At 31.4% G+C, this 16,181-nt stretch overlaps 3 protein-coding genes across 5 annotated transcripts; 2 read left to right on the top strand and 1 right to left on the bottom strand.

The window, feature by feature from the left end:
* Window positions 1-465: 465 nt before the first annotated feature.
* LOC149891323 (uncharacterized) lies at window positions 466-903 on the bottom strand. Its single transcript, XM_090082077.1, has one exon. The coding sequence runs from the start codon at window positions 901-903 to the stop codon at window positions 466-468; it is 438 nt and encodes a 145-aa protein (XP_089938203.1).
* A 5,495-nt stretch (window positions 904-6,398) lies between these two features.
* Window positions 6,399-9,051, top strand: LOC149891324 (uncharacterized). Its single transcript, XM_090083294.1, has one exon. It carries the CDS (start codon window positions 6,453-6,455, stop codon window positions 8,409-8,411), a length of 1,959 nt encoding a protein of 652 aa, XP_089939420.1. The 5' UTR covers window positions 6,399-6,452; the 3' UTR covers window positions 8,412-9,051.
* Window positions 9,052-11,594: 2,543 nt separating this feature from the next.
* Window positions 11,595-16,101, top strand: LOC145201972 (uncharacterized). Of its 3 annotated transcripts, none has more exons than XM_090082467.1 (13): window positions 11,595-11,707; window positions 12,979-13,326; window positions 13,473-13,585; window positions 13,732-13,785; window positions 13,928-13,975; window positions 14,087-14,275; window positions 14,349-14,489; window positions 14,579-14,608; window positions 14,723-14,752; window positions 15,240-15,272; window positions 15,384-15,416; window positions 15,513-15,587; window positions 15,688-16,101. In XM_090082467.1, exons 1-13 carry the CDS (start codon window positions 11,677-11,679, stop codon window positions 15,730-15,732), a joined length of 1,170 nt encoding a protein of 389 aa, XP_089938593.1. In that variant the 5' UTR covers window positions 11,595-11,676; the 3' UTR covers window positions 15,733-16,101. The 3 variants fall into 3 exon arrangements, with proteins under 3 accessions (XP_089938593.1, XP_089938594.1, XP_089938595.1); XM_090082468.1 differs by having other exon boundaries at window positions 14,087-14,272; XM_090082469.1 differs by having other exon boundaries at window positions 14,087-14,269.
* The last annotated feature ends 80 nt before the right edge of the window (window positions 16,102-16,181 follow it).

The following is a 16,181-nucleotide window of genomic DNA, read 5'->3' on the forward strand; positions in this document are numbered from 1 at the left end:
TTGCGCAACTCCTCAAGACTCCTTGGTGCTTTCTCGGCAATTTCTTTATCAAGCCAACTCCAAAGATTTTCAATGCAATTTAGATCTAGGTTATTTAGTGGCTAAGTTAGACGCTCAATATTTTTGCTTTTGAACCATTCAGAGACAATTTTAGCCCTGTGACATGGTGAATTGTTTTGCTGAAAAATAAACGGATAGCTCTGCTCAAGTGCATCAATTCACGGTAACAAGTTGTTATTTAAAATATCCACTTAATAAATAGAGTTGAGTCGACCATCAAATAATTTAAACCTACTGAGATCATAATATGTTATGCAGCACCATAGTCCAACCAAACCACTACCTTGTTTTGTTCTTTGAACTATACAATCGAGATTATATTTTTCTGAAGGCTGCCTCCGAATCATAATTCGGTTTTTTCGGTTATCAACCTCGATATTTCTCATCAATGAACATTACTGTCCTCTATTTTTGTTTAGGCCATTCTTTGACGCTATTGCAAAATTCTTTTCGCTTTTTTATATGTTGTTTGGTAAGTCGCTGTTTTAGAACAGCTTTTTTCCATAACATATTGTTAGCTAATAGTTTCCAACGCACAAGTGATGCCGATGCTTGACATCCATTTGAAAGCTTCCATTCCCTTCTTAATTCATGCCTCGGCATGGTTCGATTTTTCATTTCCAACCTGATTAAAAGGCGATCGTCATAGGGTGTCGTCAAACGCGGTCTTCTAGAACGATGGCGATCAACGCAAGATTTCGTCTCTTTGAATCCTTTGATGATTGTTAACACCAAACTATGTGATTGCTTTATTATTTTTCCAATTTCACGAGCGGATTTACCTTCCTGGTGAAAATGCACCACTTTTACACGATCTTCATAGGTAATAGCTTTTCTACTCATTTTTTTCAAAAGAAAAGAACTTTTTTTGTTTGAAATTAAATTTTTTAAAAGTATTTTAAAAAAATCAACTTTTTTCAAATACTTTTATTGGTTTTTTGGTAATGACTCAGGTCATTAATAGAATCAGAGTTGTTATCTGTCCAATATGTCCAAGACAAATTTTCTGCCGACATAAAATATGTCCGAAATATTTTTCTGCCTACCAACTATGACATAATATTATGTCTAAAACATTTTCTGCCGACATAAAATATGTCCGAAATATTTTTCTGCGAACTTACTTTGACATAATTTTATGTCTGAGACATTTTCTGCCGACATAAAATATGTCAGAAACATTTTTCTGTCCACTTACTTTGACATAATTTTATGTCTAAAACATTTTCTTCCGACATAAAATATGTCCAAAATATTTTTCTGCCTACCAACTATGACATAATTTTATGTCTAAAACATTTTCTGCCGACATAAAATATTTCCGAAATATTTTTCTGCGAACTTACTTTGACATAATTTTATGTCTGAGACATTTTCTGCCGACATAAATTATGTCAGAAACATTTTTCTGTCCACATATTTTGACATAATTTTATGTCTGAGACATTTTCTGTCGACATAAATTATGTCAGAAACATTTTTCTGTCCACATATTTTGACATAACTTTATATCTGAGACATTTTCTGTCGACATAAATTATGTCAGAAACATTTTTCTGTCCACATATTTTGACATAACTTTATATCTGAGACATTTTCTGCCGACATAAATTATGTCAGAAACATTTTTCTGTCCACATATTTTGACATAACTTTATATCTGAGACATTTTCTGCCGACATAAATTATGTCAGAAATATTTTCAATCCACATATTTTGACATAATTTCATGTCTGAGACATTTGCTGTTTCTTATTTTAGAAGAAAAAATTGTACAACTTTATTGCTCATTTCAGATTAATTTAACGAGTAAAACAAAAGTCTCGATTTCCCCTTATTAGAATGTAAAAACTTAGTCTCAAACTTAGTTTTTATTACTGAATGTGGTTTTTATTATATGGCGTCCTGTGCCACATTAGAAATTATGTTAAGTAGAAAGAAAAGTAGAACTTGTAAAGGATCGAACCATTTACAGCATAAATTCTGGCCAAAATTTATCTTTTAATTTAACCGAACCGTCAGAATCGTTTTTTGAAGAGTAGTGATCTTAACCGAAAATTTATTCCAAATAAAACAAATATCAATGATAATGTTTGGTTGTTAAAATTTTTTTTTCTCTTGCACGTTTTTTAAAGAGAAAATATCCCTTTTCAGATTGTAAATGATACAACTCAAACAAATTAAATGGCAATTAAATGCCTTAGAATCAAATATTTATGTGTCTGCTCTCCTCAATCAAACCACATGGCATTATAGGTAGGCACCGCCGATTCGGTTCGTAAAATCCGCAAAAAGCCAATCCGACTTATTTTGCGGATTAAAATAGTCAGTTTGTAAAAATTTTTCGGATTAATAATCCGAAAACTAATTTACGAACCACTAGCGAATTTTTTTTTTGCGGATTCACTTCGCTGTTCGGATTATCAATCCGAAAAATTTTTACGAACCACTAGCGGATTTTTTTTTTTGCGGATTCTCTTTGCTGTTCGGATTATTAATCCGAAAAATTTTTACAAATCAATTTAACTTTAATTCGTTTAGCGAATTATACGAATCGCGTTCCGTTCGCGTCACCATTAAATGGTGTGGTCCAAAAAAATTACGTTTTTATTATGTGCGCGTCCTATAAATAGTGGATTTCTTTTTTATTTTCAATCAGTTCTATTTGGAAATCTTAACATACAACAATTCGTTCAACAGATCAAGTCTACTATTCTTCACCTACATTTATTACGGTAAGCCAATATTATATTAATTTGATTTAAAAGTTAAGAATATTTCAAACTGAATTTTTGCGGTTTTTTTTTTTTTTTTTTTTGTGGATCGAATTCCTTTGCGAATTATTTCGCTTTGCGGATTGCTTCAATTAGTGGATTGGTCCGATAAAATTTATATTGTAATATTTCTTCTACTTAAATATTAACAGAAATAAAAATAGAAATAGAGATAAAAACTAGTTTGAAAAATTGTTACGCTCATTTCAATAATTAAGGCAAATAATTAGTTCTTTTATTGAAAATTTTATGCATGCCTCTAAAATATCATTTATTGTTAAGACGAATATTAAGGAAAATTTTCAAATAACTTAATAAATAATTAGTTCTTTTTCGGAAACTGTTTGTATGCATCAAAAACTATCACGTTTTATTAAGGCAAATATTAAGGAAATATTGAGGCAAATATTTCAATAAAAAGTCAGTAAATCGAAAATGTGATTTGATCCGTGTTTTCGAATTTTTAATCCGAAAAGTAATCCTTATTAACAATCTGATCCGTTTTTTGTGGATTTTAAATTCAATAAATAATCTGAAATATTCATCCGATCCGATATGGCAAACTCAATCCGATTCGTTTCTTTTTTTTTTTTATTTCACTTTTTTTTTCTTTTCAGATGCCTAAGCTGTCTAATATTTGGGAATTCTTCAACAATGTGGAGGAAAAAAAGGCAAAATGCAAGGCCTGTGGCAAAATATACTTAATCAATAAAAGCACCACAAGTCCTTTAAGGAACCATTTGAAAAGAGTCCACTTGAATTTATATAAACAATTAGAAAGGAAAGACAAGCAAAAATCAACAATACCAGACATTTTTGATGAGCTTGCCTCTGAAGACTCAGATTTTGAACAAACACAAGAAAGAGGAAAAAAGAGGAGATGTCCACAAACACAAAAAGATACACCAGTATCGCCACAGCCTGGACCAAGTGGAACTTGTGGCACTTCCAACACACAGACACTGCAAGGCAGAAAACAGGCTACCAAACCTGAATGGGAAGTTACTGATATCAATCAAATAAGAACTGTTGTTGACATTACTAAATGGGTGATTGAGGACACTCAACCATTTTCTATTGTAGAAACTGACGCATTCACCCGGATGATGAGAACTGCAACCAACGGTCAATTCAGAACCATTACAGCAAAGAATATATCTACAAAATACATTCCTCTCCTTTTTAAATTCATCAAGGAACAAGTAAAAAACATTTTCAATTCAGACAAGTTAAATCTTGATGGAGTGGCCTTTACATCCGACGTGTGGACCACTGATCACACCAATTTGTCTTTCATGAGCCTTACACTCCACTATATAGATTCAAAGTTCCAATTAAAGCTCTTCTTGGTAGAAATGTCCTACTTCCCCGAACAACATACTGCCGACAATATTGCCAAGAAGCTCAATGAATCTATCAACAAACTGGAACTTGATTTTGGAGTCAAAACCTGGATAACAGTTGACTGTGCAGCTAATGTCCAAGCAGGTGTTAGGAAATCAATTGGGGTTCAAAGTGCAATTTGGTGTGTCGACCACCGTCTAAATCTAGTTGTCAGTGGTGCTGTCGATGATAAAAGATGTCCAAAATGGTCAATTCTCAACCACAAAATAACAAAATTAGTAGGTCACTTCAACCAGTCCTCTCAAAAAGCTATGACTTTAGTTAATGCTGCCAAAGCCTTAAAAAACTCCAGAACGAAGTTAGTACAGAGATGCCCCACAAGATGGAACTCTGACCTCCATCAAATGGAGTCTGTGGTGGATCTTCTTCCGGCGATGCATTCTTTAAAGAATCCGAACCCTACTGTTTCTGGAGGTTGTAAGTTGACAGATCTTTTACCAACAGATGATGAAGTGGAATCTATTCAATCTGTCATCCGGCTTCTGAGAGGCTTTTCAGAATTCTCTGAGAAATGCAGCAGTGAAAAGAATGTTAGCATCTGTTCCGTTATTAATTGCCTATACAACATCAGAGGAGGATTAGCAAGGGAGATGATCAAGCCAAAAACCGAGGTGTCATCAGAGCTTGCTCACTACTTCAATGAAGATCTAAACAAAAGATTCGAAGGGGAGTTGATGAATATTGAATTCTCTATAGCTCATTTTTTAGATCCTAACAGCAAGGGCATGTGCTTTGTGGATGAGGGGGAAAAATTTGAAGTAGTCAAAACTGCAGTAAAAAAAGCTATGGAAGAACTGTCAAAAAAAGAAATTTTGGCTAGCCAAAGCACTCCTTCCCCTTCAATGTTGGATGATGAAGATGATGACGACTTTGATTTCACTGAACAACTGAGGAAGAAAGTGTTTGGTGCAGGTTACATTAATCCTGGAGGTGAAACAAGCACCAAGAAAGCCATTTCTACTGAAATTGAGGGGTATTTGAATTCAAAACCAGTTCCAGCAAATACAAATGTACTGGAATTCTGGAAACAAAACCAGTATATTTACCCAATAATGTCAAGGCTGGCCAGAAAAAACCTCTGTATACCTGCTGCATCATCAACATCTGAAAGAGTTTTCTCAACAGCAGGGTATATATACAGCTCTAGAAGAACCAATCTTTCAATCTCAAAGGTTGAGATGTTGGTATATATGAAAGAAAACACTAAGCAACTCAGTAAAATTCAAGACATTGTGTGGCCAGGAAATGAATTTGGAAAATGATTAACTTTCAGTGTGATTTTGACTTTTTTTTATTTCTTAACAAGGAAATCATTTCGTTTCATTGTATATTTGAATATTATAAATAAATAAAAATGAATCTTAATTCGAAAGCTTTTTTTATTCTGAATCCGTATAAATCCGTAAAAAGAATATCGGTTCGGATTCCAATTCGAAAAAAATTTTTCGAATTGCAATCCGATCCGAAAGTATCGAATCGGATTGCAATCCGAAAAAATAATCCGAAAAAATTTTAACGAATTATTTTCCGATAAATTATTTTCGGATCAAATCAATCCGTAAGTAGTTTGAACCGTTTAGCATAGATAATTCGGTGCACAATCCGCAAACCGATAAACAGTAACGAATCGGCGGTCTCTAATTATAGGTTGCTAATATTTGGAAAATTGGCATTTTTTTTTTATCCAATGGTACTTTATGGCCATTTACCTTTATTTTGGCATTTTGACACAGAAAAATTTAAGTTCTCGAAAAAGAATTTATTTTGGAAAAAAAGTTGAAATTAATTTTTGCCCCTCAAGAATTTTTAAGGATAATTAAAAACAACTTTTGACTTCCGATCCGAAGATTAACTAGTTGATTTCATTGATGAAATTTGTTCAAAATAAAGTGACGGAATCATTTTGAAACAGCCGCGATATGAAAAAGGGCATTATTATGGCATTTTACATTCACGCTTCTGGCATTTCACATGTAAAAAATGTTGGCAACTCTGAATTTAATTGTCAATTAAAACGACTAAAATATGACGACTTGGAATGCTCGCTTCTACGTTTGAGACATTAAAACGATTTTCCCAGCCGCATTAAAAAACGATTATTAATCTAATTATTCATTTTTCGCGGTTTAAACGATTGTCCTGTGGTATAAATAGATCTTGGAATAACTATTTTCTTGTCACTGTTTTTGTTTTCCTTAAGATTTAAAGACAAATATGGAGAATAATTTATTGCACAAACAAGTGAAAAGCCAATTTGAAATTAGTAAAGAAGGAGGAAAGTGTAAAATGTGCAAAAAATTTTACAAAGGCAAGTTAAGTAACCTCAAAGATCACCTTCTTCGAAAACACAAAGAAAAAGCTGGCGAAATTGACTTAGTTGAAACTACTTCGGCTACAAGGAATCGAAATAACGATGAGATTCAATTAATTAAACGAATCAAGCTGGATGTTGATGTAAATCAATTAATTAGAGAAATGATTAAGTTAATGATGAACCGTAACTTGTCTTTCGCGTCAGCTGATGAAATCGGACAATTGTCTTTAGTGAAAAATGCACTCAAAGAATTCAAAATTGTTATAAATCGTCACAGCATGAAACGCTACATTCAACTTGCGTGTGAAAATATTTTTTCGCTCATAAGAGAAGAAACTGAAAATGTTCTTGTCTCGTTGATGTTTGATAGTGCGTCGCGATATGGAAGAAACGTGTTTGGAGTTAGCTGTAGATATGTGAAGGACGGGCAAATAGCTGACAGAACCTTAGGCATACTTACTCAAGAAAGTCGACAGTTTGGCGAAATTTTAGCTGCTCAGTTAGAAAATGTAATTGGAAAAATTGGAAAATGTGCTAATGATATCTACGCAACTTGCACAGATCAAGGAAAAAACATGACGAAGGCTTCAAAAATTCTTCAAAATGCACAAGTTCAAATGAAAGTGATCCTTGAAATTTATGGTGACGAATTTATAGATTTCGAAGACGAGGAAATTGATATTGGCGCTTTAGAGAATGAAGAAGGGAATTATAGTGAAGCCCAAACTGTTTGTGTTGAAAAATCAGTTGGATCGTTCTGTTCAGCCATGTTTTGTGGCGCACATGTGTGTCAGCTAGCTGCTAAGGACGTGACATCAATGTTTGAAGATGCATTAAATAACATCAGAAAAGTTGCTATCGAATCCAAGAAAGTAGCATATATTCAAACATTTAAAAATCTAAAAAAACCTCGTGTAGACATTGAACCACGCTGGGATTCCACGTTTTTGATGATAGAAGATTTCCATACCAACGCAGAAGCATATCAAAGGCTAAGACACGACCAATTAAAATTAAATGATGCTTCATGGAGTTTAATAGATGAATATTTCGATGCATTTTTACCAATACATTCGGCTATGATGGATTTTCAATCCGCAAAATTATCAATTAGTGAATTCTACGTTCGATGGATTCAAATGAAAATAGGAATTGAGGACGTTCCAGCAGGTGATTTGGGATTAAAAATGCTACTGACCAACGCAATCAATAGACGAGAACAAGTTTTTTTTAAATGTGAAGCATTTATTGCTGCTTTAGTTATGGATCCTAGATTTTGCTTTACATCGGGTCATCAACTGTTTAATACAGAAATGTTGAATAGAGGAATTATACAGCTAATCAAAGTTCATCAAAAACTTTGTACTCAACGAGAACAATCAAGTTTTTCATCAACAGAAGAATCCATACAATTAAATGCGTCATATTCCTCAAATACTTCTGAAGAGATGATTCCTATGAACTCAGAAGAAATTTATGCTGAAAAAGTACGCCGTTTTATTGAATATACTGGAGGAGGAACCAGACAAGATGTTGCTAATGCAGCTTTAGAGTCAGATCAAGATATTCGTCAATTAATTTTAAAATGGACTCTTAATGAACCGCGAGTGTCATTAGACGTTGAATTCAACATTCTTGCGTACTGGAAGAAAAACCAGAAAACAAAATGGAATCGGCTTTATGAAATCTCGCAAGTAGTTTACGGTGCAGCGTTCTCCAGCGTAAAAGTTGAACGTGATTTCTCTGGATTCGCTTTGGTTTATAGCCATCTACGTACTCGCATTTCAAATGATTTCTTAGACTCCATCATGGTGGTAAAAAATAATCTAGATTTGATTGATAAAATAAAATTTGTTTAAAAAACTAAACGTTTCACATTTTCTATTAGTCAATTTTTTATGGCGCCCCAGTGCAAGAATCGAGTTCTGAAAACCTTTTTAGAGTCGAAACAAAAAAAAAATTTTTTTATAACGTAATAAAGTTCTTTTAGATTTTGTGTTAGCAAAGTACTTGACAAAATTCTAGCACAAAAAGTCAAAGTTAATTTTGAGAATAGATTAAACGGCCGTGATATAAAAATCTACAACTGAATTGCATTTGGGTCAAAAGACTCCACGATTCTGACGGTTCGATTAAATTAAAAGATAAACGTTGGCCAGATATTTTCTTACGGCTAAAATTGTATTCTAACCGCTGCTTTAAATTGTCGTTCGTCCTGTGGTTAATCTATTTTAACCTGAAACGCCGCGCTGGTGAAAAACTATATTTTTAATAAGGTTTGCTTCGACCATAAATTATTCGACCTATCATGGAACGGATATAAATATTCTGAAAAAGAATTATTTTCTATTTTTATTATGTTGCAGACGATTAGATCGTAGAATTTATGCTGTAAATGGTTCGACCCTTTAAAAGTTCTACTTTCCTTTCTACTTAACATAATTTCTAGTGCGGCACAGGACGCCATATAATAAAAACCACATTCAATAATAAAAACTAAGTTTGAGACTAAGTTTTTACATTCTAACAAGGGGAAATCGAAACTTTTGTTTTACTCGTCAAATTAATCTAAAATGAGCAATAAAGTTGTACGATTTTTTCTTCTAAAATAAGAAACAGCAAATGTCTCAGACATAAAATTATGTTAAAATATGTGGATAGAAAATATTTCTGACATAATTTGTCGGGCGGAAAAGGTCTCAGGCCTAAAATTATGTCAAAGTAAGTGGACAGAAAAATGTTTCTGACATAATTTATGTCGGCAGAAAATGTCTCTGACATAAAATTATGTCAAAGTAAGTGGACAGAAAAATGTTTCTGACATAATTTATGTCGGCAGAAAATGTCTCTGACATAAAATTATGTCAAAGTAAGTGGACAGAAAAATGTCTCTGACATATTTTATGTCGGCAGAAAATGTTTTAGACATAAAATTATGTCATAGTTGGTAGGCAGAAAAATATTTTGGACATATTTTATGTCGGCAGAAAATGTTTTAGACATAAAGCTATGTCAAAGTAAGAGGACAGAAAAATAATTCTGACATATTTTATGTCGGCAGAAAATGTTTCAGACATAAAGTTATGTCAAAGTAAGAGGACAGAAAAATAATTCTGACATATTTTATGTCTATGTAAAATATGTCTAAAAATATGTCGACAGATCTGCCAGACATAATATGCCGTAACAACTCTGAATAGAATATTTAAACAAAAAAGGTAAAAAATAAATTAAAAAAGACGTTTCCGCCGCATTTAGCTCCAAAAATTCTTTGTGGTTCTTAACTTTTTCACAAAAAAAATATTTAAAAAAATTAACACATAATATTTAATCCTTATCTTTATAGGTTCTATTAACTAATTTTCAAAAAAAAAAAATTTTCTTTTTTCTCATGTTCTATTTAATATGCTTGAAAAAAAAGACTATTTTATTAACTTTAAAATAAAAATTAAACTTATTTAAAAAAATTTTTTTTTTATTTAGTGGTTCTTAACTTTTTCACAATACTGTAATTCCTAACATCGCAAAAAGAAACTAGTAATCTGTCGTTTTTTTTTTTATCCAATTTTTTTTGATAGTAGTAATGGAGAAACCCATTAACGTTTTATTAGCGAACTAATTTTTCATCGATCGATTGACGTTATCCGTAGGCGCTTCTGTCGATTGCCGCATGAATGTGGTTAAATTGATTTATATAGACGTCGTTGTTGACCTATTTATCGTTTTTGTTCGAAATAAGTCACTGTTATTCCCCATCTTCGCCATTTCATCCATAACAAATCCTGTTTGAGATGGTGTCCCGGTGTATGATTAGGGGGACCTTTTCGAATTTTTTTATTATGACTGGGACTGTCATTTCCAACCTTTCTTGAAGTGACAGCTTATTATGGCGAATACGGATATGATTTTCAACACGCATTTTTACGGCTTTAAATCGCTATTTTTACTATATTTTAAATTTTAAAATATAATAAAATAGCGATTTAAAGCCGCAATAGTTATGCACCAGGCTCAATACAATATTAGATAATATTCAAAACTCATCCGAATTTGGAAGTAAAACGATTAAAGCTGACCTTGAATTCTCTCTTAGATTCATCCACTAGTTCTCGATAACGCAGAGTAAGTCCGAACAAATAAGATAAATTCTACACGATTCATTAAAATATCATAAAGAAACTGTCAACAACCTTTAGGAACTATGCTTTATTTTGTAACAGTAGCGGTTTAAGCTTTTTAAAACACACCGTTGATAGGAACGCACGTTACACTTCGATAAGCAAAGAAATAAAAAAAAAGAGACTTTTTAAGAATTTCGCTTGTTGTCCCAATTCGAATGTTTTGCCTTGCTTGAACTAATTTACTAAGTAGCGCTGAGTTTCTAATATGAAATAACTTTTATTGAATTTGAGAAATTTTGCTCTGCATCCAGAACCTTTTATCTGAAGTTAATTGTCTCTTTTGATACCAACACATTAAAAATAACAAGTGATTTTCTGTGTGACGATGAAGATTACTTAGTATTCAATTGGTCTGATTGTGAGATTGATGATGAATTGTGTGATGATTAAGCCATGAGTGTAATTTGCTGAAGAAATCTTGATAGCGTGAACTTAAATCTTTAAACGAGTTATTTTAGGAAACTGTCTGTTAGAAATATGAGAGAAAAATCTTTTTTAAATCAGGGTTATTATTGGCTGCTACACTGGAATCGCGATACCCTTCCATTTCGGTGTTGCAAACTAGAAGTTCAACTAAACAGAAACTTGAGTTCGTTGTTAAGCAAAAGCTGTTCACGATACTGAAAGTTTTAGAAAAAGCTAAAATATTTTTTCATGCATTAATTAATCCAATAAATTGTTTGTGTTCTCCTATACATGACTACAGAAACACTTTTATTTGATTTAATCCAAAACTACTCCAATTTCCCAAAGATATTAGTAAAACCCATTCTCGATTTTAAACGGCTTTTTGTTAAAAGTAAGCACGTTATATATAATGGTCAAACTGTTTAGGAATAAATATTGTTATTAAATATTAAAGTAAGCTATTCCCGTGTGTCCAATGTTATTATAATTATGTATCTTTTTCTCTATCAACCTTTCTTTTCACGTGCTCCACAAAATGGCCAGTGACACTCAAGAAGAGTTCTGGGGTAATAATACATAAACGAATTATTTTGATGTAAATTTATAATTTACTAATTTTGTCAAATATTAGTTTTTACGTAACTGATATATTTTAATAGAGTCTAAATGTAACGATATTTTTATCAAATATGATTCATTAAATACGTACATATTTATGTGTTCTCTATCTAGAATTGCATTTAAAGAAAGCTTTAAAGATGTTATAAGCTATTTAATCATAAGTTATACAATAAAGTGGCACCTGGCACACATGACTAAGGTGAAAGAAAAAATGAAGCTCAGTATTAGATAATATTCAAAACTGTGCTAATTGTAAAAGATTCATTGAAAATATCATACTAAACCTAGTATTTTGTTACAAAATTGTAAAAATAATTGCTGCTTTCAATTTATAAATTTTTAATTTGGTATAGGTATATGGAATTAATGATGTGATTATTATCTTATGATGATTTACAATCCAACTCCTATAAAATATATGCAGGAAGAAGCAAATCTGAAGATAAATGTTTTCTTTGTTTGGTTTACAAACTTGTTTGTTAAACCTTGTTTGCATTTAACCCTATACCCAACCCTATCAATTCAACAGTTTAAGCAAGCTTTAGTAAGGTGACAGCCAATTTTCAGCATTATAATTCTAATAAAATGACACTCATCTTTAATATTTTACCCTTCTAATGATGATTCAAATCCAACTCCTAACAAATATGTGGAAACTAAGAGCTTTATTTCTGAAGAAGGTGTTAAAATGAGAAAAATTCTTTTAAAGCAAAGTAGCAGCCACTAAAGTTAACTGTAATTACACTTGATCTTAACTGTAATTACCATCCCTCAACCAATCTAGGTCTGTACTGTTTCAGACTTCCATGCTATTAGTCCAATAATTTTATGGCAACTTGACAAAGCTAAATTAGGAATACTGAGTTGCTATGCAATATAAGTATCTGCAATTTATTACCAGAGCGGTGATATAACATAGTAAAACCTATTAGCACTGAATGATAAAAGTTTAATGGTTTTTAAACAGATAAATGTAGTAACAGCAGGAATAGCTCTATCTCATTTAGACTATTTGCACAGTTTTTAATGAGTTTTTTACTGCAATAGCAGGGGTAAAAGAGTTTATCTCTGAAGAGAGGTAACTCTGGATGTTTTTAATTTTATCTCAGGTTGTTTTTTTGTTTTTTGTTTTTTTTGGTTTTAAATAAAAAGTTTTCTTTTTAAATTCCTGGAACATTTGATTATTCAATTTCTCAGGGTATTTGGTTTGTTTTAGGCTGTACATTAACCAAGGACAAGAAAGAGTTTGTTTGGGATCCACAAACTGACAGTGAAGATGATGTTGAGCACAAACTTCAATTGAGTACTGCCTGTTTGGGTTTTAAAGCAAAAGAAAATGAGCGCAATCTTGTTGAGGTTACCACAGAAGATAACAGTGGGAAAAGCATCACATGTCCAATTGTTGTTCTTAGGGTTGGTGGGAAAGAGTGTGTTCATATAGATTTGGGTTTCACAAACAAAACAAAGTTTCTCCTTAAGGAAGGATCTGGTCCTATTGCTCTATCTGGAGTTCATTTGCAGGCTCTTCCTTTAGATTTTGAAGATGATGAAAATGAAAGTGAGGGTAGGTCAATCGGTTTTTTTTATCCAGACAACAGTACAATTTTATAATCCTCTATCTAGTCAAACATTTCTGTCATAACATTCTCATTAGTTAATTTTCAAAGATTTATACATAATTTGAAAAAGTTTTCTATTAAATTTACTCAGATGAAGATGTTCCCAAACTAGTTCAATCAAAAGAAACTTCAGAAAACAAAAAGTCAGAGGTAACCAAGGAAGATAATAAAGTAGCAGCTAAAGAGAACAAAGAAGAAGCAAAAGTAAATGAAATTTCTAGAACAATATTTTAATTTAAAAAAAGGAGAGAATATGAAAAATTTGCCAGAAAAAATATGAAATGCTTATAAATTTTCTGCTACATGTTATGCATAAGTAGATACAAGTATGTTAATTTATTTTTTTCAAGGCTACTAAACGACCAGCACAAGACAAAAACAATGATGATGCTAAAAAGAAAAAGGTTTTATTTCCTCATTCAATTTTGTACAGTCTGATGGCTTTTTTTTTTCTTTTTCTGCCTAAAATATACAGCACAATTTTTAAAACAATCATTTTAAACTTATTTGTGTTTAATGTGTATTAATTATTTGTTGTGCTTTTAGGTTGAGCCTGTTGCAGATGATGATGCTAGTAGTGAAGATGAAGAAATGGTATTCTAAAAGATTTTTAAATTTTGCTTAAAATCAAAAATTTTAAAAATGAAAGTTCTGCTATAAAAAAAAAAAAATTAGAATAAAAGTTATTATAAACTTGCCTTATAGCCCAGCCTTTTAGATTCTGAGGCAGTAGAAGATGAAGATGGAGATAGTGAAGATGGAGATGATGAGCCAGAAGATGGAGATGATGTAGAAACTGATGATGATGAAGATGATGAAGATGAAGATGAACTTGAGTCTGATGAAGATGGAGATGATGATGAGGAGGAGGAGGATGAAGAAGAAGAAGAAGAAGTAAAATATTGATTTTTTTTTTAATTAGTTTCATCTTCAAATGCATTATTTAATCTTGGAATTTAATATTCAGGAAAGTGAAGAAGAAGAAACACCTGTTAAAAAAAATAACAAAAAAACACCACAAAAACTGGCAAATGGTAAAGCTGCACAAAATGAAAAGAAAACTCCTTCAAACCAGAAAGCTTTAGATAAAAAAACGCCTGCTAAAAAGGTAGACAAGTAAAATGATAAAATTTTCTTATGACTTTTTTTGAGTTGTGTTACATGTTGTTGATTTTTGTTTTGTTTTGTGTTTTTAAGGATGCACCTAAAACACCCCAAGCTAAAAAGGTAAGTTTTAGTGCTCTTTTTTTTTTTTTAAATTATTAAAAAACAATAAAATTTTAATTTTTTTTTTTTTTTTTTTTGTTAATTAAAATAACTTTTTGTTAATTAAATCTTAAGGACTCACAGAAGACACCACAATCCAAAAAGGTAAATTGTCCTGAATTACTTAAGCTCCACAAATATTTATTGTGAATGCTTTTTAACAAATGTAGCTTAATCTTATATATTTTTTGGTGCTGAAATTGTATATGTCATCATTATATTTGTATATCTACAGTTCTTATTGTATGATTTTGATTATATCTAAAAATGGGGGAAATAAGCTACATAATAAGTGCTTTTTAAAACAAAGAGCCGTACAAAAGGTGCCATTTCTCACTGCTCCCAAACCAATTTCACTAAGTTTTAATGGTATAAGGTTTAATGGTATAAGGTTTAAGTATATAAAAATACAGATAAGATTTAAAATATATTTTTTACATTCCTGTATATTCAAATGTAAAAAAAAAAAAATGGTGAGTGATTTTACGTTTTACTATTATTTTTGGGCTTAACACACCCAAAAACATAAGTATCAGGTTATTACACATCAGGAAGTTGTAAATTTTTGTTTATCAACAAATTTTGTATTTAGGATAACGCATCAAAAACACCACAAGCTAAAAAAGTAACTTGATTTTAAGTTTGTGTTTTGTCTTTGGCATTAGGAATTATTTCTTTTCTAATACTTGACTATGCTTTTTTTTATTATTATTTTTTTTTTTTTTTTTTTTTCTAGACTCCAGATGAAATAAAACAGATGCTTGTCAAGGTAATAATTGAGTAAATGTGGTTTGATTGTATTGTTGTGACAATCTTTTTGTGTTGCAAAATTTAAGTAAATGATCTGACTTACTTTTATATCAAGTCTCCAAATGTACCAAAGACATTCGATAAGTTTGTTAACTTCATGAAAAACAATATGAAAGTTGTAGACCCAGCTGTGAGTATTTATTGGATTTTTAATGTTAAAGTTCTATTTAAAAAATTTTTCGACTGCCTATGATATCCATCTGATGTTAACACAAACTTTTTTTTTTTAGGCTCAAAAAGATTTTTGGGACTATGTTCAGAAAAACAAAAAGTAATTGTGTAGTGAATGTTTTAACCGGAAGTAATTTGTAAATAATATACATGAGTATCAACAGTTACTTTTTGCAATGATGTATTTTCAAAAGATGTTTGTTAATTCGTTGCTGAAAGTTATTCTGCATAATAACTGAAGATCATTTCTGAAGCAGATCATTTCTGAAGCAGATCATTTCTAAAACTATACAGATATCTATTGATGAAACATCGCTTGGGCTAAATCTTATTTACTGAAAATTGGTTGTCATGGGATCGCCATTGTTCAAGGATTTAACATCGATGAACAAAAATTATTTTTAGAACTTTTTGTATGTTCCGACTGGTATGTCGAGTCTAAATTTTGGGAATACATAATGGTTGACTGTTTATTGTCCGTTCATATTTATAATAAGTTTAATTTTTAATAATACTTTAAAGGGCTGACTTCCTCGTATCAGAAAGAAAAAAA

This window comes from Hydra viridissima, unplaced genomic scaffold (genome assembly GCF_058129835.1).
Source record: "Hydra viridissima isolate aposymbiotic clone 2 unplaced genomic scaffold, HvirCarnegie_v1 scaffold_3, whole genome shotgun sequence".
NCBI lineage: Eukaryota > Metazoa > Cnidaria > Hydrozoa > Anthoathecata > Hydridae > Hydra > Hydra viridissima.